General features: G+C 34.6%; 1 protein-coding gene across 2 annotated transcripts in view; it reads right to left on the bottom strand.

The window, feature by feature from the left end:
- Positions 1-678: 678 nt before the first annotated feature.
- grk4 (G protein-coupled receptor kinase 4) overlaps positions 679-23,925 on the bottom strand; it is a 42,250-nt gene continuing 19,003 nt past the window's right edge. Inside the window, exons 6-16 of one of the 2 annotated variants that reach the window (XM_051106454.1) lie at positions 21,429-21,521; positions 21,103-21,166; positions 20,727-20,867; positions 16,071-16,261; positions 12,156-12,193; positions 11,695-11,784; positions 11,400-11,608; positions 9,801-9,938; positions 9,555-9,692; positions 8,176-8,356; positions 679-4,431 (exon numbers count right to left, since the gene is read on the bottom strand). In XM_051106454.1, coding sequence (XP_050962411.1) covers positions 8,177-8,356; positions 9,555-9,692; positions 9,801-9,938; positions 11,400-11,608; positions 11,695-11,784; positions 12,156-12,193; positions 16,071-16,261; positions 20,727-20,867; positions 21,103-21,166; positions 21,429-21,521 — 1,282 coding nt within the window. In that variant the 3' untranslated portion in view covers positions 679-4,431; position 8,176. The remainder of the gene's footprint in view (positions 4,432-8,175; positions 8,357-9,554; positions 9,693-9,800; positions 9,939-11,399; positions 11,609-11,694; positions 11,785-12,155; positions 12,194-16,070; positions 16,262-20,726; positions 20,868-21,102; positions 21,167-21,428; positions 21,522-23,925) is intronic. The other variant, XM_051106463.1, reaches the window with a different exon arrangement.

Here is a 23,925-nt window from a genome sequence, read left to right as displayed (position 1 = left end):
CGATTTGAGTATGGATGAAAAGGTTCATCAGAAATGACCCATCTGAAGACTTTCAAAGACAAACATTATTCTAGAAAAATATTTTTAAAAAATTTCAACCAAACTAGCTGATTTAATATTAAAAAAGCAAACCTATCCACAGACGTCACACATACACAAGACAAGACCAACAGGTTTTTATAAATGGCAGTGTATAATTTAATAATTCTAGATGTCAGGTATGATACAACATCAGACAGTTTGTACAGGAGTTCTGTCTGTATCATTATATTATTTTTTAATTATTTTTGTCCATCAGTTGTTAATCTGAAGCCTCTACAGTTGCGTTCGTGTGTACATTTTAGATTAAATATCTATCATTTGCACCTCCTTTCCTAACGAAAAAAAACTCTTTAGTCACAAATTACACTTCACAGAGTGCCAAATAGATCAAATACACAAAAGTGGAACTGTTTTTGGTTAAGCCATGACAAAAGTAGTTTTAATTCATTTCAAATTGAATCATTTTTCAAATTAAATTATTTTTAATTATTATATATAGAATAATTAAATTGAAGATGTGAACACAGGGGAGAAAACAGGGAAAAGGCAGTGTAATCTTCAAATATACAAGGTTTAAAAACACAGACATCCTTGTGAGTTTTTATAGAGAATGAAAAGTACATTTTAATGGCCATATATCAACTCATAATTTTATTGTCAACTAAAGTGAGTGCTCTTCCTCTTGTAAAACCATGGATACAGTAGAACATGCACACATATGGGAATAACAGAAGAGGAGTTTAAGTTCACAGCTTTGCAAAAGGGACCATAAAGATCCTCATAAAAGAAAAACAAATGGGTGATGGAGCAGTCAAAGGTAAAACAATGCTTCCTATTTGAGCTTTACTCTCATAGCCCCGTCCCAGACTTACCCCATTGGTTGGGATTCTCTTACAAACAGAATAGTATTTTGATCACGCCAGAGACGGAATCGTCCTATAAGTTGTTTATATTTTGTCTCTGTATATTATGATAGCCTTTGAGGAAGTTCTTAAGATCAAAAATGACATTTCTGCTTTAAAGAACTGAATCCAAATAAAATGTCTAACGTAAATGACATTTTAGTGGGAAATACAGGCCTTGCTTTTTTTTCTACACATTTAGGAATGACACATTTGAGACTAATTCCGATCTCTGAATGGAAGCATTACCTCCTTGTGATTGAATTAATGGCATACAGATACACACAAAAGCAAAACAAATTCATAAATACAATGTAACATAAAATGTGCATGTGTGATAAACAAATTGCACACTTCTGACATGGTGCACGGCTATTAATTACATTATATGATTATCATTAACAGATCAATCAATACTCCCTTTGGAATATTAACCGAACATGACACATAAGGCAAAATCAACAGCTCATTTGAGAGCCGTCAAGTGAGCAAATTTAAAGATGAAGCTTATTTAGGTAGTTTACACTGGCCTGGTTGAAACCACTGTAAAGATTCCTGATGGCACTAAAGGTAACCATGAGAGCACTGAATGTGGATATTAGCAAACAGTCAACAAAATTGGTTAATTGAACAATATTTGGCTCATTTCTGATATTATTGGTATCTATGGCCACTTAACAAAACTTTTAGTATTAGTATTCCCTTGCATCAGGTCCAAAATCTAACAACAGCTCTGTTAAAGGATAACAAATATTTTCTAAATTCAATTTTACGTGGATTTTGAGTAAATATAATGTAATATGACATAATCAAAAGAACAGTTCACCCAAAAATGAAAATTTGCTGAAAATGTACTTTTATCAGCTGTTTGGACGGCACCTGTTCACTGCAGAAGGATCCATTAGTGAGAAAGTGATGTAATGCTGAATTTCTTCAAATCTGTCTCAATGAAAAAATCTCGGATGGACTAAATATTCAAGAAATTTTCATTTTTGGGTGTACCATTGTTTTAAATCAATTATTTACGTACATATATATCACCATTACATCAGCCATCCTGCTCTCTAGATTTCAGCACTAGTATCAGACACCGTAAACTATATCAGTGGACAATTGCACAATAAGTCTGATTGTTTCCCTGTATTTAACATATACAGAGCATAAGAACGAATGTGTGTTCATCTCAAGATTATGCATATGACCAAAATAGGTATTAGTCACCTGATGCACAGAGATCCAAGATGTAAGTATTACTTGTTTCATGCACTTCTTAACTGCTGCATGAACCGCATGGAAGCTATGGAGGAATGGTCATGACTAGTAACAGACTGATATTTCAATCAGGCTAATTAATTGTTTGATATTTGGTCATTTTGAGGTTTTTGGCACTCCCATTGTCATTAACGTAAGTGTTAACACTTCCTTTTATCAGTATAAAAATCCACCAACAGCTGTCAAAAATTCAAATTATACAGTGGAGTTCATAAGTCTGAGGCAACACTGAAAAACTGGGATTCTACATGTATTTTGAACGATAAAAAAGTCTGTGTAAAGCAATTTTATTATGTGTTCTTTATGAGTTTGTAACACCACAGAAAAATGTTATTAACCACCAGACAAATTTGAATGACAAAAAACCGCCAAGTAAATAAAATACGTTGAAAAAACAAGCCGTATTCTCTGCTCTCAAACCGCTGTCTGCGCAGAAACCACGCCCACTCGCGGAAAAGGCGCCACCTCTCTCAACCGTCAAATACCGCTACAACCTGAATGGATGAGTGAGCTGTTGTAAATTATCGCAACCAGGGATGTATTTACGTGACGAAAACAGCTAGCGAACTGCAGGCTGTAACAACTAACTGTAATGACATTAACTCGCGATTGAGCTGGCTAATGCGCTCTAATTATTATTATAGAGTGTTTTCATGGCGTGTCATCAGTCGTCCACATTGGCGGGACTGAACGTAAACAATGCCACTGAAGCGAACGGAACTCGCAAATTTTTGCTGATTATTGCTGCTGAAAATGGTCAATTGTTGTCATGTTTTGGGCTGTACTAATCGGTCTGACTGGGCAAAAGATTTGGAGTACTATACACTGCCAAAAGTTATAACAAATCAAGGAGAAGAGTGCAAAAAACTGAGGAACAAAAGAGGTTTGTGGTTGGCCAAACTAAGGTTAAACCAGGATTTCCAGGGCAAGAATCTTGACAACATGTGTTTGTTCTTCTCATTTCCCATCAGGTAGGTGAAAATTTAGGCTAATATCTTAATTAATACTGCTCGTAAGTATCTTTACCACCTGTTAACTTAGTTTAATTTAATCAATGCTGTTGTTTACATCCGAGTATCACCAATATGGCCGTGGATCCGGGTAACTGACCAAATCGTGGCATAAGTGCAAACCCTCTATAGTGTTAGTAAAATGGTGAAAAACTGTTTATCGGTCTGACTCCACAATTCATTTGTACGCAGTTCACAGTCGTTGTAACGTTTTATCAGCAATACATTTCTAACATTTGTAATGTGTTTAGAAACAATTCTCTGAATTGCCTTTACAAAGACTTCAAAACAAGAACGACAAAAAATGTATATGTATTTTAGGTTTCTACACTGTAAAGTTATGTTTTCAAGCAAATACTAGTTAAGTCTTTCTACTTCAAAATGTCATTTTGAATTCCATGTGTTAGTTTCTCTTTCACTGTAATTAATTGTAAAATTTACTATCAAAAACTTTTTTTATTCTACACTAAAGTTTTGTAGTGTAGGTTACTAATCAAATAAGCAAATTCGGTTCGACATTTACTCATCGGTTACTCAAATTGTTACGCTGATCATATAATTTGTATCGTACTGAATTAGAACTATGTAAATTAGAACCATTTTACTTAGTGTTGTCAGACTTTTGGACCCCACTGTATATGTAGGCAATACCGTTTTTATTAGCATTCGACCATCAGCCATCCACCTGTTTCGGTTGACCACTAGAAATGATAATGATGAATAGATCATTTGTACTGCTTTCTTTATGTTGTTTGATCTTACCCCACTGTACAAAACAAGTGCACCAAATCTGTCCAGCCAAACAATCTAACATACAAACAAAGGCAGTGCTAACGGGAGGTTAGCGTTAAAAAATAAAAGTGAGCGTTTATATTGTGCTTAAAAGAAATACACATTTCATATTCAGTACAGATGAAAAATAATAACAATAAAAACATTATATATGCATTCAAGTGGTATTTCTATGGCTTTTTGTACAATACAACCTTTAGTGAAAATATACATCTACACATAATTCAAGTACAAATGTACAAAATTCTTTAAACTCATACCCTTTTCTTTAATTATGATACAGTTTAATACAGTTCATAAATACAGTTGAACATTCATACGTTTAGCATTCTGATTGGCAGCTGATGGGAAGTGGGAGTGGTTTTAAGTCAAGATGGCTCCTCCTCCTCACTGTTGGCACTCCTAAAACAAACCTGTAAATAAACACAGTGACAATATATCAGGGCCCGTATTCACAAAGCATTTTATCTTACCACTAAGAGTTCTCCTAAATAACAGTAAAAGTTTTTAGCTAAGAGTTTTCTTTTAAAACCTATTCACAAAGCTGCTGAGACTAACTTTTACTAAGCAATAAAGAGAAGTCTAATAAAGAGAAGATTAAGAGCGGATTTGACCTCGTTGCTATGGATGATGTCAGCATGCTTACTAACTATGATTGGCTGATAAATATTAATAGAAATATTGTAAAGCATGATATTTTGTTGCCATATTCTAATACAAATTTTAAAATGCAGTATAAGTGTCACTAATTAAACAAGTATATGTTCAGCTAATTGTTAGCCTCTTACACGTGTCCCCCGGAGCGGATAAGCATATAAACAGTCTTTTCATTAACAGAGTAGAATAATCATAGCTGATAGTAATGCAAACGTAAAAGAAAACCAAACTGGACATAAGAACAGCTTCCCGCCCAAATTGTTAATAAAAACAAGGATATAATCAAAGGGAAATTTGGAGTTGGGATAACCTCCAAAACCAAAAAAGATGCATGGGAAAACATGTGCAAATAAATGCAGAGTGTTTCTGAAGTGTTTACATTCCAAGGCAGATTGCCAGCAACAGCCATTTTAGCCCTGCTGAAAAATACAATAGAGACCATCACAGAATTTTAATGGTTTTACTGGTTATAATTAGAATTGTACTGGTTTTAATGGTAACTGTAATGGTGCCTGTTAGTTAGGTAATTGGTCACCTTCTATTTTGTCCTCTTCACTACTCCTAACGTTTCACAGATTTAGAAGCTAGTTTTAGCCCTAAAACACTAACACTGTTTACAAACAAAAAGCTACAACGATGTCAGTTGATTCTGAAGTTGTAAGACAATATAAGATGGAGTTTTTCGCCATACTCTACCTTTTTTAGCCAGAGTACACAGACGATGAACTTAGACGTGATTCGTAGTAGTGATGGGAAGTTCGGAATATTTTACTGACTCAGAGCTTTGAGTCTCGTTCAGCAAAATGAACAAATCTTTTTTTGAGTCATTTCATTAATTTTAGCAAAATATAATTAAAATGTTACGTGTTACTTCCCTAACACATCTACTGCTTACACAAACGTTGATTACACTACAAACAAGACAAAACTATAATGCTATAACAAACAGAAAAGATTAATTCATTGTTTACCTGGGTCTTTAGTCTATGATTAGCTCACCTCACCTCTTATCTGACAAGTTTTCTGGTTTGAGTCGTTCGTTCATCACGTGACAGCCCTATAAGCTTAACCAATGCAGTGTGAGCCAGAAAAAGAATTGATTAGTTCATCTCTCGAGTCTTTGGGTTTGAGTCGTTCGTTCATCACATGACCGCCCCATAAGATGAACGAACAACTCGAAAAACCCGAAGACTCAAAACAGGTGAACTAATTCCAGTACAGAACCTAATAGGATGTTGCGCATGCGCGACTGAACAAATCACTCCCCGAGACGACTCGTTCTTCCCGAGTCACATTAAAGATTTGTTCAAAATGAACAAATTGTTCAAGAATGAACCATCACTAATTCGTAGCTTCGTGAACACGCATCCCAGAGCCTGTGCTGAGCTTTTGTGCTTAAAAAAGATACAAATTTTTATTTTTGAAAAAAAAAAAAATGACAGATCGTTTCACTACATAAGACCCTTCTTCCTCGGCTGGGATCGTTTAGAGCCCTTTGAAGCTGCATTTAAACTACATTTTGGAAGTTCAAAATCAGGGCACCAATCAAGTCGGTTATATGAAGAAAAATCCTGAAATGCTTTCCTCAAAAACCATAATTTCTTTATGACTGAAGACAGAAAGACATGAACATCTTGGATGACAAGGGGTATGTAAATTGTTGTTCTGAAAGTGGAGTTCTCGTTTAAGATGTTTTGTGAATACGGGCCCAGATGTAGTAAAGGTTAAGATTACACACTAACATGGTGAACATTAATGTTTCTAAATGTACGGCCATTAGCAAAATTTCTTAAGCAAAAAAGTCCACTGTATATTTTCAATAGTGTAGCAATGAATTAATTCAAAAATGGATTTCTAATGACATTACTGAATTCTTTCCACAGTGGTAAATGTGACAACAAATATGACATCAATATGATATATAGAATTTGATCATCTACAAAAAGCTTGACATTATGAACATTAAAATAATTAACTAAACTCACTAAATTTTGATATTAATTCAATAACGGATTACCCTAATGCACCATGAATCAATAATATAACCTCGTCCCAAACTTGTGTAATTTTCTTTATTATGAACTTTAATTTCAGCCTATTTTTTTAATCACTTTAGAAACACTGTCTTGCCATCCAGTGCCAAAAGCAAGTAGTAATCATGAGATTGCTTTAAGTTTTCATTAGTTTTTCATTTGCTCCTTTGTATCTTAAATTGGAGGTGAAATTATTGGTACCTCATGTTAGCCATTTAGTCTCAGTGCAGACCTGCATGAACTGAAATCAGCTGTCATTTAAGTGGTAAACCACAAAAATTCAAACGTCAAACAGACCCGTCATCAGCTTTGAGGTTTGCATGCTTAGTCAGAGTTTAACTTAAATTAAAGGCTTAGTTTGTAACAGTGTTGTAGAGGTTTGTCCCCATCGCCACATAAACACACACACACACCCACAGAAAGAGACAGGCAACGTTCATATTGCATGCCTTATAAGATTAGTTCACTCTGGAATTAAAATTTTCTGATGATTTATTCACCCCATGTCATCCAAGATGTTCATGTCTGTCTTTCTTCAGTTGCAAAGAAATTAAAGTTTTTTTAGGAAAACATTCCAAGATTTTTCTCCATACTTCAATGGGGATCAACGGGTCAAAGGTCCAAACTGCAGTTTCAATGCAGCTTCAAAGGGCTCTACACGATCCCAGCTGAGAAATAAGGGTGTTATCTAGTGAAACAATTGGTCATTTCCTAAAAAAAAAAAAAAGAAAATTTATACATTTTAATCACAGATGCTCATTTTGCACTAGCTCTGCAATGCGCGTCTATGACTTCATGCATTATGTTGGAAAGGTCATGCGTGATTAGTTCTTCATCTGTGTACTCCAATCAATTTTTCCTCCAACTTCAAAATCATCTGACATCATTGTTTTACCTTATTTGTAAAGGCTGTTTGATTTTCTTTGCACATTCGCTTTGTAAACACTGGGTCGGTACTTCCGCCTACAAGATCTTTCCAACCTGACTATGCATTGCGTGAAGTCAAGCTAGTGCAAGACAAGCATTTGTGGTTAAAAAGCATAAATATATATATATATTTTTAGAAAATGACAGATCGTTTCACTAGACAAGATCCATATTCCTCGGCTGGGAGTCATTTGAAGCTGCACTGAAACTGCAATTTAGACCTTCAACCCACTGGCCGCCATTGAAGTCCACTATAATGAGAAAAATCCTGGAATGTTTTCCTCAAAAACCTTAATTTCTTTTCGATTGAAGAAAGAAAACATGAACATATTGGATGAAATGGGGGTGAGTAAATTATCAGGAGTTTTTCACTCTGGAGTGAACTAATCTTTTAAAGTCAACATGAAATCAAAATCGCCTGAGATAGAATGGAAAAAGTTTGGCCATGCAAAGACGGTTTTACCATTCAAGTTCATAAATGGCAAAATAAAACCAAAAGATGAAGGTGGGAAGGTCTGTTTGGAAAGAGCCAGAAAATACCTCAAGCCCCACCCCCTCTGACAGCGGCAGGCGGCACGCTAGCACTTGCCTCTCGGCGGAATAAACGGTAGAAGAATCCTCGCTTGGGCGCTGGATTTGGCTTGTTCACATCCAGATCAGAACACATTGCTCCATCCATCTCGAACACATTAATCTCTTTAAAGCACTCCATCTCAATCATCTGAAACACAGGCACACACACACACATACACAACTGTACAGTGCACAATCCAATCGTCCATTTCACATCATGGCTGCACTGCAGTTTAGAATGATTAATAATAGCATCTATCATGAATTTCTAGAGGAATATTTTACTGCTCAGAAGTCACAATTTTTTTGATTTATTGGAGTTGTCTTTCATTTAATTTGTCTTAGATGTTTCTCCTAAAAATCCTTAGAATACACAAATAAATGACACAATTGGTGGCATATTACAAGAGCACAGAGCTATAAAATTAAATTGATCTAAATTGACAGTAAAGACATTTATAATGTTATAAAAAAATGCATTTTAAACAGTTCATTTGTACTTTCTATTCATCAAATAATCCTAAAAAAACATGGTTTTCACCAAAAGTATTAAGCAATTCAACAGTTTACAATATCGATAAGAAGAAGAAATGTTTCCTAAACACCAAATCAGCATATTAGAATGATTTCTGAACTATCATGTGACACTGAAGACTGGAGTAATGATGCTGAAAATTCAGATTTGCATCACTGGAATAAATTACATTTTAAAATATATTTATTTGGAGAACAGTTATTATAAATTGCAATAATATTTCACAATATTACTGCATTTACTCTATTTGTGATTAAATAAATCCAGCCTTGGTGAGCAAAAGATTCTTTAAAAAAAATATTAAATAGTTCACTTCCAGAATAAACATTTCCTGATCATTTACTCAACTCTATGTCTTCCAACATGTTCATGTCTTTCTTTCTTTAGTTGAAAAGAAAATAAGGTTTTTGAGGAAAACATTCCAGGTTTTTTCTCCATATAGTGGACTTCAGTGGTGATCAAAAGTAATTTGAAGGTCCAAATTACAGTTTCAATGCAGCCTCAAAGGCTTATTTTTTTAGAAAATGACTTATCGTTTCAATAGATAAGACCCTTATTTCTTGGCTGGGATTGTGTAGAGCCCTTTGAAGCTGCACTGGACCTTTAACCCATTGGTCACCACTGAAGTTCTGGAATGTTTTCCTTAAAAACCTTCATTTCTTTTTGACTAAAAGCCATGAACATCTTGGATGACATGGGGTGACATTATCAGGAAATTTTTATTCTGGAAGTGAACTAATGTTTTAACAAATGTTGCCAACCTAAACAGTAGTATGGACATTATTGTCCTCAAGCGACCAGATTGTAGTACCTCATTTTGCCATGGGATGGAGACACTTCCTGTTACAAACTTGTGGTAGAAGTCATCATCCGTAGGGTCAAGGTTTACACCTTTGACTGTGGAAAACTGCTCTATGTCCAGAACATCCTTGCAGTACACAGCACGTGGCTAAAAAACACACACATTCAATATGACGAACATCCACTTGGAAAATCCTACATGATTAGTCCAAAAGGAGTTTGTTTAATCAACAATATATGGCCATGAAAAACTCACATCAGGACAGAACGGCGGGTCTAGCATGTTAGCCTCCAATCGCTTGAAGTTGATGTTTCGGAAAATGGGATGCAGTTTGACTTCAGCCGCTCCACTGCCTTTACACCCCAACCGCTCCTTTGGATCTTTACATAACAACTGTGGAGCCCAGGAAAAGAGAGGGAAAGCGCTGTCAGAGAGGGAATGAAGTTAGGCTGACATAGATGAGGAGGAATCCCAGTGGAAGTAAAACTGACCCAGAGGTCACAGTCTTCCATGACGCCATGAGAGAGGACTAAACAACATAACACTCCTCCACAACTACACAGTAACTCTTTCCCATGTCGAAAATATTACATATTATAGCTATCATTCAATATTTTATAGTCAATATTAAGTGTCCATGATAAAGAAAAGGAAAAATCTTGCTCGTTTAAACATGTGACAAGTTTAATCTACATTAGTTGAAAAAATGCTGCCTAGACAAATATCTGGAATAAAATAAGTTTAAGCACTAGTTTAAGTTGAAGTACTAAAATGACTAAAACGGAAATAAAAAATTAAAACTAAATAGAAATGTTTAAAATTACTAAAACTAAAATGAAAACTGAAGAATATAACTGATAATATAATAAAAGCAAATTTAAAATATTCATTAATATAATATAAATAATACTAATGCGGTGCATCATCAAGTAAAATATAATTTTAAATACATGTGAATGTACACATTTTAATCATTATTTTAAGTTTTTTTTAATATTTCCTAAGGTAAAAAGATAATTTTTGCTAACAATTACCATAAATTATTTAATAAATATGTTTCATATATTCACTCTTCAAAGGTTAATAAATATTATAATATATCTAAATTTAAATTAATAAATATTATATTTATATTAAAATATTATATTTTAATTATAATATATTATAATCATATTCAAATTATATATTTTATTATTTACAAATACCATAAATTATGTTGCTTTTATTTACTGTTCAAAGTTTAAGAAATCTAAATAAATAAATTGTTATTTTAATTACATTTTAAATACATGTTAAATACTATTTATTATTTTTAAAAAGTTGTAAAAAAATTTTTAGGTAAAAATATAATTTTTCTTATGAATTATTTAATAAATACGTTGCTTAGACTTACTGTTCCTCAAACAGTAAGGTTCCTCAAATATTAATATTATATTTTAACAAATCTACTTATTTTCCTGATAAATAAGATAAAGATGATGAAGAAAATAAATGAATAAAAAAACCTAATTCTCTCCAAAAACATATACAACTGATTTTAATGCAGAAGTTTATTAAAAAAAAAGTTAATCGTAGATGAGATGTATTTATGAATTGCAATGTTCATGTATCTTAAAAAAAAAAAAAAAAACACATTTAGACAAAAAATGAGCATTATGTTTTTGACCCCAATGGCAATTTAATTTGCCGTTATTCTTTAGCCGATACCTCCAACTTGGAAAGTGGAAAGGTTAATACACTGGTTAATATTATTGCTAATTGTTCATGAGTTCTCATATCATAAATATGATCATTCTGACATGACCTTCATGCCGCAATGGCACAAAAAAATCCCAAAGAGCATTAGGTCTGCACCTGTCGGCAGATGTCTTTAGCATCTTCAGAGAACTTTTCAGTGTATTCCTCCTGGTCCTCGCAAACACGGCGGTCCACCTCCTCTCTCTTCACACGCTCTTTCCGGCGACGAAAAGGAGACTGGCCCTGAATCATTTCGTATATTAGGCAGCCCAAACCCCACCAGTCGGGACTAAAAGTGTAGCTCTCGTTCTGAATGACCTCTGGTGCTAAAAACACATACAGAGAGAAGAATGAGGTCAAACACTTCAGGACAAGTACTTCTGAAGAGACACGGAATGCGTTTGGCTCTTACCCATGTATCCCACCGTGCCAACGCGCCCTCGTATCGTCTCACCCTCTGGAATTTGGACAGCCAGTCCCAGATCAGAAATACGGATGTGCCCTGGAGAACAGCATCTCATTAAAACCTACAGTATTAACATTTCTAACATGCTCAAACATGACATGCTTCAAATTGGCAAAAGGTAAAAAGAATGTTCCCCTTAGGGTATAATGATCTGAATAATGAATTTCAACAGGAAAAACTACGTGTTTACATTTTTTGAATATCTAGCAGTGTGTGCTGGTGCAAAACTCGCTGCCACAATGCAAGGGTGTTCTGGGTGAATGCCAAGGCATTGCTATGTGGTTGCTAGGTAGTTGTTACCTACTAGCAAAAGTCAAGAGTCCACCCCCAAGTGTAGATATACGTAAATAAGATAAACAGACGCAAAACCAGGACATAAAACGCAGTAGTAAATAAAAACGGCTTACCACGGTCATCTAGGAGAATATTCTCAGGCTTCAAGTCTCTGCAAAACAAGGAATACATTCATTTTACACAGCTGAAATCTAATAATTATATTAGTTAAATTGTTACTATACACACTACCATTTAAAAGTTTGAGATCAGTAAAAAAATTGTGCAATTTTTTAGAGAATTCTTCTGGTCACCAGAACCATTCATTTGATCAAAAACACAGGAAAACAGAATATTCTTAAATATTACAGTTTTCCATTTTAATATATTTTGAATTTTAATTTATTCCTGTGATGGTAAAGCTGAATTTTTAGCATCATTACTCATGTCTTCAGTTTCATATGTTCCTTCAGAAATTGCTGATTTGCTGCTCAAGACATATTCTTATTATCAATGTTGAGAAGTTTCTGCTGCATAACTTTATTATGAAAATCATGATACATTTTATTCAGGATTTTTTGATGAATAGAAAGTTTAAAAGAGCAGCATTTACCTGAAATATAAATCTTTTGTAACATTATAAAATGTCTTTAGTCGCTTTCGATCAGTTTAATGTGTCCTTGCTGACTAAGCGTTCATTTCTTTAAAAAAATGAAAATCTCCCAACTTAACAGTATTGTATGGAAGACTGTTTCCACCACTGAATAAAAAAAATAAAAAATCGTACAATTCTGACCTTGTACGCAGAAAAAAACTCAGGAATGCAAGAATTGCAATATTTAAATTGTCTTTAAATTGCGAGATTTAAAGAAGGTCCGAATTGAAAGATTCAAACTTTTTTTCCTCAGAATTCTGACTTTATAACACAATTGCGAGGTTTTTTTTTTCAATTATTTTTTTGGGGCTTTTTTATGGCTTTTTGTTAGATAGGGCAGTAGAGAGCAGACAGGAAAGTACTGGGTGGAGAGAGTGGGGTGGGATCGGTAAAGGACCTTGAGACGGGAATCAAACTCGGGAATTCTCGTTGGAATTGCAAGTTTATATCCCTCTATTCTGACATTTTAACTCACAACTGTGAGTTTATATCACGCAATATAAAAAAAAAAAAAAAAAAGTCAAATTGCAAGTTTATATTTCACAATTCTGACTTAACTCGCAACTGCGATTTTATATTTCACTATTCTGACATTTTAATTCACAACTGAGTTTATATTACGCAATTCTGAGAAAAAGTAAAATTGTGAGTTTTTATCTCGCAATTCTGACTTCATAATGTACAATTGCGAGTTTATATTCCAAAAAAAAACAAGTTTATATCGTAATTCTGACTTTATAACTCACAACTGCAAGTTCTGAAAAAAGTTAAATTGTGAGTTTATATCCCACTATTCTGAAAAAGAAAGTCAAATTGCAAGTCAGTCAGGGCTTGACATTAACACCTGCCAACTTGTCAAATGCGGGTGGATTTCAGCAGTGGTGGGTAACACGGTCACTCCCACTAGCCACTTTGGCAGGATGAACTTTATAACAGAGCTCAACATTAATGCTTGTCTGGGACAAGTGAATTTTTTTTGAAGGGGCAACTAATCTGATTAAAAGTAGCAAAGCACCGAAATTTCGGTGAGAATGATTCTGATTTTATTACATTTGGTGTAAACGGCAATTGATAATGGATAATGTATTGACAGTCTGTCTGTGTGTGAGACAATCTCTTGGAGAAATCAACACAAATGAACACAACTGCACACAGAAGAAACATACTGTGGTAAAAATGTATTTTTTATATTTATAACAGCCTAGTTAAAGGGGTCATCAGATGCCCATTTTCCACAAGTTGATATGATTCTTCAGGGTCTTAATGAAAAGTCTATAATATACTTTGACTAAAAATTCTCAATGGTTGTGTAAAACAACACCCTTTTTACCTTGTCAAAATCAGCAAAGATTCATAAAAAACCCCTTATACTCACATCAGCTGTAAATTAAGCTGGATTACGAATTATTTTCGCGAACATATACGGATATATGTAGATCGGGAGGCGCATTCCCTTCACAAACAAACATAATCCACTGCATCTTCAGCGGCTCAGATGTCGGGAGTAAATGACGACCACTACGTTCATTATTACATCCAACAACACAACACCTTAATCGCTCAATTCTTGTCTAATTTACATTCCTGCTCCTGCATCAAAACATGGAGGTTAGACTGTTACAGCTGATCTTAGGTAAGACGCTGATGTCAATCAACTATCGTGGGAGCGGCCTCTGTCGGTGTGACGCAACAACGACAGTCATCTGAGAATGGCTCAGTTTGAAAAAGGGGATATTATTTTTACAGATTAATTAAAAACCACTGCATGGATTTTTATCATTATAGGGTAGATGTGTACATACACTGCCAACACACATTAATGTTCAAACAGCATGTAAAAGTGAACTTAGCATCCGATGACCCCTTTAAGCTACCAGACACGACCAAGAGAGTGCCTACTGTAAATTTGATATTGATTTTATACAAGAGTTCAAACAAGTAGTTAATAGACACTTTAGTACAATATTGTCAGTGTTGTCTGTTTTTGCTCGATTTGGTTAAAGAAAAGATCACAGCACAACAGTCACGCATCTCTGAGCAACATACAGAGGTGTTTCATTACTGAATGATTCAGTGTTTCTGTCAGTGATTCAGTGGTCCATTCATAAAGACTGAATCATGAATCAGCCATCTGAACGAATCGTTCGAAGGCATGACTTAATGACTCATTTATTAAGACAGTCACTTATTGCCACCTATTGGCAGTTTACTTTCATATTCAAAAGTAGCTTATCTTTGCATTTTTCCCAAAATTTCATATTTTTATATAAAAAAAACCCCTGATTTTAAACACCAAGCTTATAACATTATTTATACTGTTGCAATTTTGCAATGTAAATGCTTTCATGCTACATTTTAACTTCAGTAAATGTGTAAATGCATCTAAATGCCACTTCAGCTGCTTTTGTTTCTTCTGCAGTGGAAAGATTTCATTTGATTGGTAGTGTCTTATTAAATTAAGTGAAACTATTAACAAAATATAAGAATTTGACATGAAAGATGGCACATGCATTTAATACGGTTAGGGAAAATGCTCTTTAAATAAAAAAAAAAGTCCTGGAAATCAATTGAAATACAAAGTGTTTATTTGCAAATTTTTATTTATTTTTTTTAAATCGTGTTTTTTATTATGTCATGTTTTTATTGTGTTTTATTTTGTTAGTTAGCTGTATTTTTTCCAGTTATTTTTACTTCAATCAAAATATCCCAACTGCACTTTGATTGAGATTAATTGGAATGCCCAATGAAAAAACATAATATCTGAACATTGTTAAAAATGGAGTTGTAAAATTGTAAGTTTACATCTCATAATTTTGACTTTGTAACTCACGATTCTAAGAAAATCAGAATTGTGAGATAAAAAGTCACAATAACCTTTTTTTATATCTTTTATTCAGTGGCAGAAACGAGCTTCCATGGTATTTTAACACATGGTGTAAATCTGGATACTATTGACCAAGTACTTTGACAGAAGATGATACAATAATCCTGTTCCATTACTAGCTCTGCTGTGATCAGGTAATTCCATACGAATTGTCTCCTGAACCTGCTTGTTTTGAATTAAAGGCGTATATGAAATGCAAAAAAAATCTACATTTGTTTACAGTCATTTTGCATAGAGTACGATGAATGCCAGTATAGATGGCTGTGAAGCCTTACATTCAAAAATATACTTAAAAATGTAAATACATTCAAATCCCACAGCCAAACATTCCTATGCCTTCCACAGTTCGGTATCTTCAAAATATTTTTCATGCAAAACACAAAGAAAGAAGTCCAGAGTTAATACTAGACACAATCTGTAGACCTTTCATCATTCACATCCTGGAAAATTCTGCGAAATCATGTAAACATGGTTAAATATGAGAGAGTTTGTGTTGAGTACTAAACACACCTGTAGACGATCCTCTCTCGATGCAGATCCTCTAAGCCACAGCAGATCTCTGCTGCATAAAAGATGGCACGCTGTTCATCAAAACCTGAGTTTCCCATGTTATAGATATGAAACTTCAGGTCACCACCATTCATTATAGTCAACACCAAACATAGAGCGTCCTTAGTCTCATATGCATATGCCAAACTAACCTAGGGAAGAAAGAGAGAGAAAAAGAGGTGCATTGTTATCTATTCATGAAACTTTGTGGAGCATGTCAAACATGAGAATGTTTATTCAGGTGTGAACACTTTCACATAAATCATTTGGATGACTGGCACCTGTAATATACAGAAACACATTTCAAAACTCCTCAGGGTTATGCCTGGAGAAACAGACTAAACCATACAATCCAAAATGGACACACAGGAAATGTACTGTGTATGATTTCAGCCATTACAGAATCTCCATTACTGTTTTTTATTAGCAGAGACTAACAGGGATTTCTATAGCACAGTGCAGGACTAGTTAGTATAAAGGGTTCAGAAAAACCTCAAGCTGCAAATATGATGGTGATGTTTGACTTAAGCCTTAGAAAGGCTACATCATTCAGTATGCAATATATTATCATTTTACACCAGCATGTCCTCTGTGATCTGCTGAGTGACGTGTGAGGCGAACCACTGCAGAAGCTAAAAACCGCTGTGTTAAGGAGGGGTTCTTAGCCTTCTGCAGTTACACCCAACATTGTGGGTGGTTAGGTTTCAGAAGTAGACAGATGTGGGAAAGAGCTGTGAACTCAAACAAGAAGCTGATGTTACTGTGGGAACCTGCAACTCAACAAGACCATGAGGACTATCAAAGGACCCTTCACATCATTATGTGAAACATAACGCCAGTGCCAGCTTATATGAGTGGTTATAAACTAAAGTAATCAGTTCATCTATCATGTCAATAGTGCTGATTTTAAAAGTTGAAATAAATGACTCCTGAGTGTATATACACTGCTGTTCAAAAGTTTGGGATCGGTAGGATTTTTAATGTTTTTTAGACATTTGTTATGCTCATCAAGGCTGTATCTATATGATCAAAAATGCAGAAAAAAATGTAATTTTGTGAAATATTATTGCAATTTAAAATAACAGATTTTTGTTTTAATACTCTTTAAAATATAATTTATTCCTGTGAAGCAAAGCTGAATTTTCAGCATCATTACTCCAGTCTTCAGTGTCACATGATCCTTCAGAAATCATTCAAATATGCTGATTTATAATTAATGTTGATTACAGTTGTGTTGCTTAATATTTTCTGGGACCTTTTTTAGGATTCTTTGATAAGTGAAAAGGTAAAAAGAACCATGTTTATTCAAAATAGAAATTCTGTCAGTAATTTTTTTCTTTCTCTCTTTTTTTTAAGGAAATTAATATTTTTTATTCAGCTTTTGTTCATAGTAAAGACTTACATTGTTAGAAAAGATTTCTATTTTGAATAAATGCTGTTCTTTTCAACTTTTTATTCATCAAAGAATCAACAAAAAAAAAGCATCACAGGTTCCAAAACAATATGATAATAAATTAGCATATTAGAATGATTTTTGAAGGATCATGTAACACTGCAGACAGGAGTAATGATGATGAAAATTCAGCGATGCGTCACAGAAATAAATTCTATTTTAAAGTATATTAAAATATGAAACCAATATTAGAAATTGCAATAATATTTCACAATATTACAGTTTTTTTTTGTATTTTTGATCAAATAAATACAGCTCTGATGAGCATAAGAAACTTTAAAAAACATTAAATATCGTACTGATCCCAAACTTTTGAATGGCAGTGTATATATGGGGTCAGTAAGATTTTTTTTTTTGTTTAAAGACCGTAATAATTTTTCAAAAAGGATACATTAAACTGATTAAAAGTTTAATGCATCATTTTTGTTCAATTTTCATTAATGTTACAAAAAATTGTTTTTCAAATAAACGTATTGAAAATAATAAGAAATGTTTCTTGAGCACCAAATCAGCATATTAGCATGATTTCTGAAGGATCATTTGACACTGAAGACTGGAGTAATGATGCTGAAAATTCAGCATTGCAATCACAAGAATAAATTACATTTTAATATATATTCAAATAGAAAACAGCTTTTTAAATATTTTTTTAAAAATGATAAAACTTTTTTTTTTTCACTCTTTCAAAAATACTGAAAAAAATCCTACCAATCCCAAACATAACATTTAAGTCTTGAGCACTCAAAAGTACCTACATATAGACACATATATACAAATTTACAAATTAATAATAGGGCGAAGACAAAGTCGGAGAAACTGAAGAGAACACAAGCTGTTTCCCATCAAACGTAGCACATATTAGTCACGGCATTATGTCACTTTATACTGTTAGAGTTTACTTGTCATCCCAAACTTTTAAACATGAGTCTGTTTATACATACTGAATGAACTCTGGGGCTGGTGAGTGTGTGCGTATGTGTGTGTGCGTATGTGTGGGTTTAGGGTTTAGAGCACTTGACTCCGCTCTCTAACGCTGCTGTTTGGTCAGCGTTGCTAGGCAACAGAGATGTTCTCATTTGTGAAGTAGTTCATGAGGAGCAATCGCTCCTGCCTGTAGCATGAATGCGCACAAAGACACACACACATGCATGCATGCTCTTGCACACAGATGCACACATACATTGTCTTTCTTATAAATTTAGATGCATGTTACATACCTAAAAGACATTTGCACACAGAGGCAATGCTAAGCACAACTCACCTGTGTGTGTATGTGGCTGTGTGTGTCTGTGTGAGTTTGTGTGTTAGTGTGTGGGTGGGTGGACAGAGGCTCAGGTGCTCTACAGCTGTAGTGGAATGAATCAGAGGCCGACATTACACTGCAGGCACTGTGTGCTGTGTCTGTACACATGTTCGGCTGGCTGGTCTCTTTTAAAATCTGTTGTTTTTGAGGTTCTAGAATGTTTACTGTGTTACCAAATTCTAAAAGATATGTAACAAAAGACTGGAGTAATAGATGCTGAAAATGTAGCTTGTCATCACAGGAATAAATTACATTTTAAAATACATTAAAATAAAAAGCTATTTTAAATTGTAATAATTTTACTGTTTTTTATCAAATGCTGTCTATACACGTTTTAATTGCTTTTCTCTTTTAAAAAACTGGTTTTTAGGTTTTAGAATGTTTATGGTGTGACAAATTCTAAAGGATAATAATCAATTCCCCTGTTTCTGTTTGAAACATCACAAGGCTTATAAATGAACTTGGAACTAACAAGCGTATTGTGACTTTTAAGATTGTTATATGAATGCTTGGTGATACACTGCTGTTCAAAAGTTTGGGATCAGTAATTTTCTTTTTTTAAGAAGTTTCTTATGCTCATCAAGGCTGCATTATTAATATTGTGAAATATTATTTCAATGTAAAATAACAGTTTTCTATGTGAATATATTTTAAAATGTAATTTATTCCTGTGACACAAAGCTGAATTTTCAACATCAATACTTCAGTCTTTAGTGTCACATGATCATTCAGAAATCATTATAATATGCCCATTTGTTATTAATGTTGAAAACCGTTGTGCTGCTTAATATTTTGTTGGAACCTGTAATACTTTTTTTCAGGATTCTTGAATAAAAAAAATTAAATAGGACAGCATTTAATTAAAAATCTAAATCTTTTGTAACAATATAAACTACCATTAAAAGGCTGTGATTAGCAAATTAATACTTTTATTCACCAAGGATGTGTTATATAAAAAGTGATAGGAAATACGTATATTGTTAGAAAATATTCCTATTTTGAATAAACAATGTTCTTTCTTTTTTTTGAAAGAAATTAATACTTTTATTCACCAAGGATGTGTAACATTGATAAAAAGTGATAGGAAATACTTATATTGTTAGAGTATATTCCTATTTTGAATAAATGCTGTTCTTTTGAATTTTTATTCATCAAAGAATCCTGAAAAAAGAATCACAGGTTCCAAAGAAAAAAAAATTAAGCAGCACAACTGTTTCCAACACTGATAATAAATCAGCATATTAGAATGATTTCTGAAGGATCATGTGACACTGAAGACTGGAGTAATAGCTGATGAAAATTCAGCTTAGCATCACAGGAATAAATTATATTCTAAAATATATTAAAATAGAAAACCATTATTTTAAACTGCAATAATTTTTCAAAATATTAACATTTTTTTCTGTATTTTTGATCAAGTTTCTTTGATTAAGATTCTTTAAAAAACACAAAATATCTTACTGATCTCAAACTTTTGAACGGCAGTGTATATGGTTTGTTTAAATATTTGTTTACCGTGAAATAGCTTTTTATGGTTGTTATTTGTGATCACACCCAAATAGCTGCATCTCTCTGTGATTTAGCTAGTCGGGAGGTACTGTAAATAATTAAATTCATAGCAATTCATTATGGACTACTACTCTAGACAAGATTTATCCCAGCTATCCATGATATGTACATTAATGTTTGCCTGAAATATTTAGAATATTTTCCCTCTGTTGAGAACCTCACAGAAACTAAATCACAGAGAGCTGAGTCAAATATTTATTGCACAAATAATACAGACAAGACCGGCATGCAACTGAGACGTCAGGTTAAGATAAAAGTAAAAAATGAGGAATAAAAAGAAAGTAGTACTTACTACAAAACTACTGTTAACTTTTTCTAAAATGCGTTTTTCATTTAATGCCATTGCTTCACCTTTTCTTTTCTTCACCCGTTTCTTCTCCAGCTTTTTACAGGCGTACATCTTACCAGTGGCACGAACCTGGCAGGCACAAACCTGGTAAAAAAATAAAAAAAAAAATAACAGTGCACATTAAATATCCTGCTGTGTGACAATTAAATAGGTCATAAAAACTGCACTCATAATAATACTCATAATAATCATTACATAATAATAGACTTGTTTAAAATAGTTTAAGATGATTTTGAAATATATAACATGGTTTTTAATATATTTTCTGATATGTCAAGTCATCTTCAAATACTGATTTAACAATAATGACACTACCCACCTCACCAAATCCGCCCTTGCCCAATACCCTGTAGTGTCTAAAAGTGTTTTTGGTTACCGGTTGCCTGCAAATAAAATACAGTTCAAGTCAATCCAATGCACAAAACTCAATTTCAGATATAGACCTTGATGCAAAATAAGGACATTTCTTCAACTATTGCCATTGTAAATAAGGATGATTGTATTAAAACTAACAGATTGTTTGTTGTTGTGTGAAGGTCATGTTAAAACTTGTTAAGACTATTTTGTATTTGTTAAAATATGAAAATCCATCATAACTGTGAAATACATCATAAAATCAGAAAGGCTGATAGAGATGCTACTCACCTCTCCAACCACTTCCACTGAAGAAAACGGGAAAAGTACATTGTCTCCTGATATGCTGAGAATGGCTCTCCACTTAAATATTCACGAACTATCCTGAAGAAAAAGAGAGAAGGAATGCTTGAGAAAGGTGTAGAGACCATACAAATGCCATGGTACATGAATATGATAATTATACAGTAGGGCTGGGTTTTGACACAAATTTCACAATTCAATTCTGATTCACAAGCTTAAGAATCGATTCAATATTGATTATTTTGGATAAATATCAGGTACAGTACATACCAAATTTTCTCAAGGGAAAAAAAAAAGTCAACTAATGCTGTAAAATACACATGAGTGTCAGTTGGTACCACATTACTATGATGGTTAACTGATTTTTGAATATACATGACGATTTTATTCAAACATGAATTAAACATTGAAGAACAGTAAAATAAATATGCTATATGGTGCATATATTTAGCAAAATGCTCCTCTCCAGAGTTCATTTTTCTAGCTGACTAACGAGTTTATGGTTTTTACTGAGGTCAATGTGAAGTTACTTGACATTGTTTACAAGCTGTTATACGGACGTCTTATCGCGTTGAAAGACCGATTGAGCGATTACATGAGACAAGACATGGGTTTCGGTAAGTTATACTCTTTCTTTTAACATACCTTTGGATGTTTTTTTCATGTTTATATAATGCTGAAACTGGTATCAAAACGGAAGAGACAGTTTACTCTTCCATCAGTATCAGTTTATGTGCTGCTTCTCTTAAACTGAGGTGCTAATACAGCGATCCATCACTCCACATTAAACATCGTCAAAACGTTAGGTTACTTGCGTAACCCCGGTTCTCTAAGAACAGAACAAGGTATCTCACTATGGGAAACGCCCCCAGGCGTGATAGACTATGGAAGCACCAATTACACCACGTCTGTCCGAAGGACGGACCAATCACAGCTCGTACAAGGAGCCCACCCCCCTCCCTATATATACAGCTGTGATACCCAAAAACGGCATTCTAAGCACGCTGCTCCCCCCGTGTTATGCGAGAAGGGAAGCCTGGTGAGATACCTCGCTCTGTTCTCAGAGAACCGGGGTTACGCAAGTAACCTAACGTTCTCTTTCAAACAATCGCTCAGTATCTCACTATGGGAATGATATAGCCAACTCCCGTAACGCATGCTTTCCGAAGCCGCCTGAACAGACTCGAAAAAGGAAGACAAGACTTTAGTTCTCCAAAGAGCCAACGCTAAGAACTGCATGAGCCAATGAAGGCGCAGTGACATCAAAACGGTAAAATCTGATAAATGTATGGAGGGAAGTCCAACTTGCCGCCGCACAAATATCTCCCACCAAAATCCCCATGAACAGTGCCCATGAGGTAGAAATACCTCGCGTGGAATGGGCCCTAAGGCCCTCTGGGGACTGAAGACCCATAGATGTATAGGCTAGTTCGATCGCCTCCACCATCCAATGGGAGAGGCGCTGCGAAGAGATCGGCTTACCCTTACAATGAGTGGCCCATGAAACAAATAATTGTTTGTTTTTCCTGAACAATCTTGTCTTGTTTACATAAAAGCGTAACGCTCGTACAGGACACAAAGTGTGCAATTTCCTCTCCTCTGAAGAAGAAAATGGAGGAGGGTAGAAAGCCAGTAACTCCAAAGCAGAGCAGTTACAAGCTGAATCACTGACTTTGGGAATGAAAGCTGGGTTTGGCAGCAGCATAACTTTGCTGTCATCCGGACTAAAATTTAGACATGCTTGATGAACCGACAAGGCATGTAAATCCCCCACTTGCTTAGCTGAGGCTAAAGCAAGTAGTAAGACTGTTTTCAACAATAGGAGCTTAATATGAACACTCTCCAGAGGTTCAAATGGGGCCTGAGTTAAAGCATTCAAGACCATAGATAAATCCCATGACGGGACCAGTCGCTTCGACACTGGTCTCAAACGCCGGACCCCTTTCATAAAACAGCCTATAAGAGGGTGCCGGCCCACTGAAACTCCTTCGAAACCCACATGACAGGCCTAAATTGCAGCCAGGTAAACTTTAATGGTAGAGAACACTCTCCCATTGTTCAGTAAGCTTTGCAAAAAACAGAGAACCTCACTCACCGCACACTGAAAAGGAATAACTCCTTTACAAGTGCACCAGTCCTCAAAGACCCGCCATTTCAGATCATACAGCGAGCGTGTTGATGGAGCTCTAGCACTCTGTATAGTATCTATGACCTCCTGGGGAAGCCCAAGTGCTTTTAGATTCAACCCTTCACGGGCCAGACCCAAAGATTGATTCGTTCCGGATGGGGGTGAAAAACTGGCCCCCCTGCTTGGGACAGCAGGTCCCGATGCAATGGGAGTTGCCAGGGCTCTCCCCAAAGGAGCTGGACAATCTCCGCCAGCCACAGCCTCCCTGGCCAATGAGGGGCTATCAGAAGGAGAGATAATCCGTTTTCTCTTACTCTGTCTAGGGTGGGAGAAATTAGACTCAGTGGTGGGAATGCG

This window comes from Labeo rohita, chromosome 1 (genome assembly GCF_022985175.1).
Source record: "Labeo rohita strain BAU-BD-2019 chromosome 1, IGBB_LRoh.1.0, whole genome shotgun sequence".
Classification (NCBI taxonomy): Eukaryota; Metazoa; Chordata; class Actinopteri; order Cypriniformes; family Cyprinidae; genus Labeo; species Labeo rohita.
The sequence above is the reverse complement of the archived record's forward strand: the minus strand, read 5'-3'. Positions and strand labels throughout refer to the sequence as shown.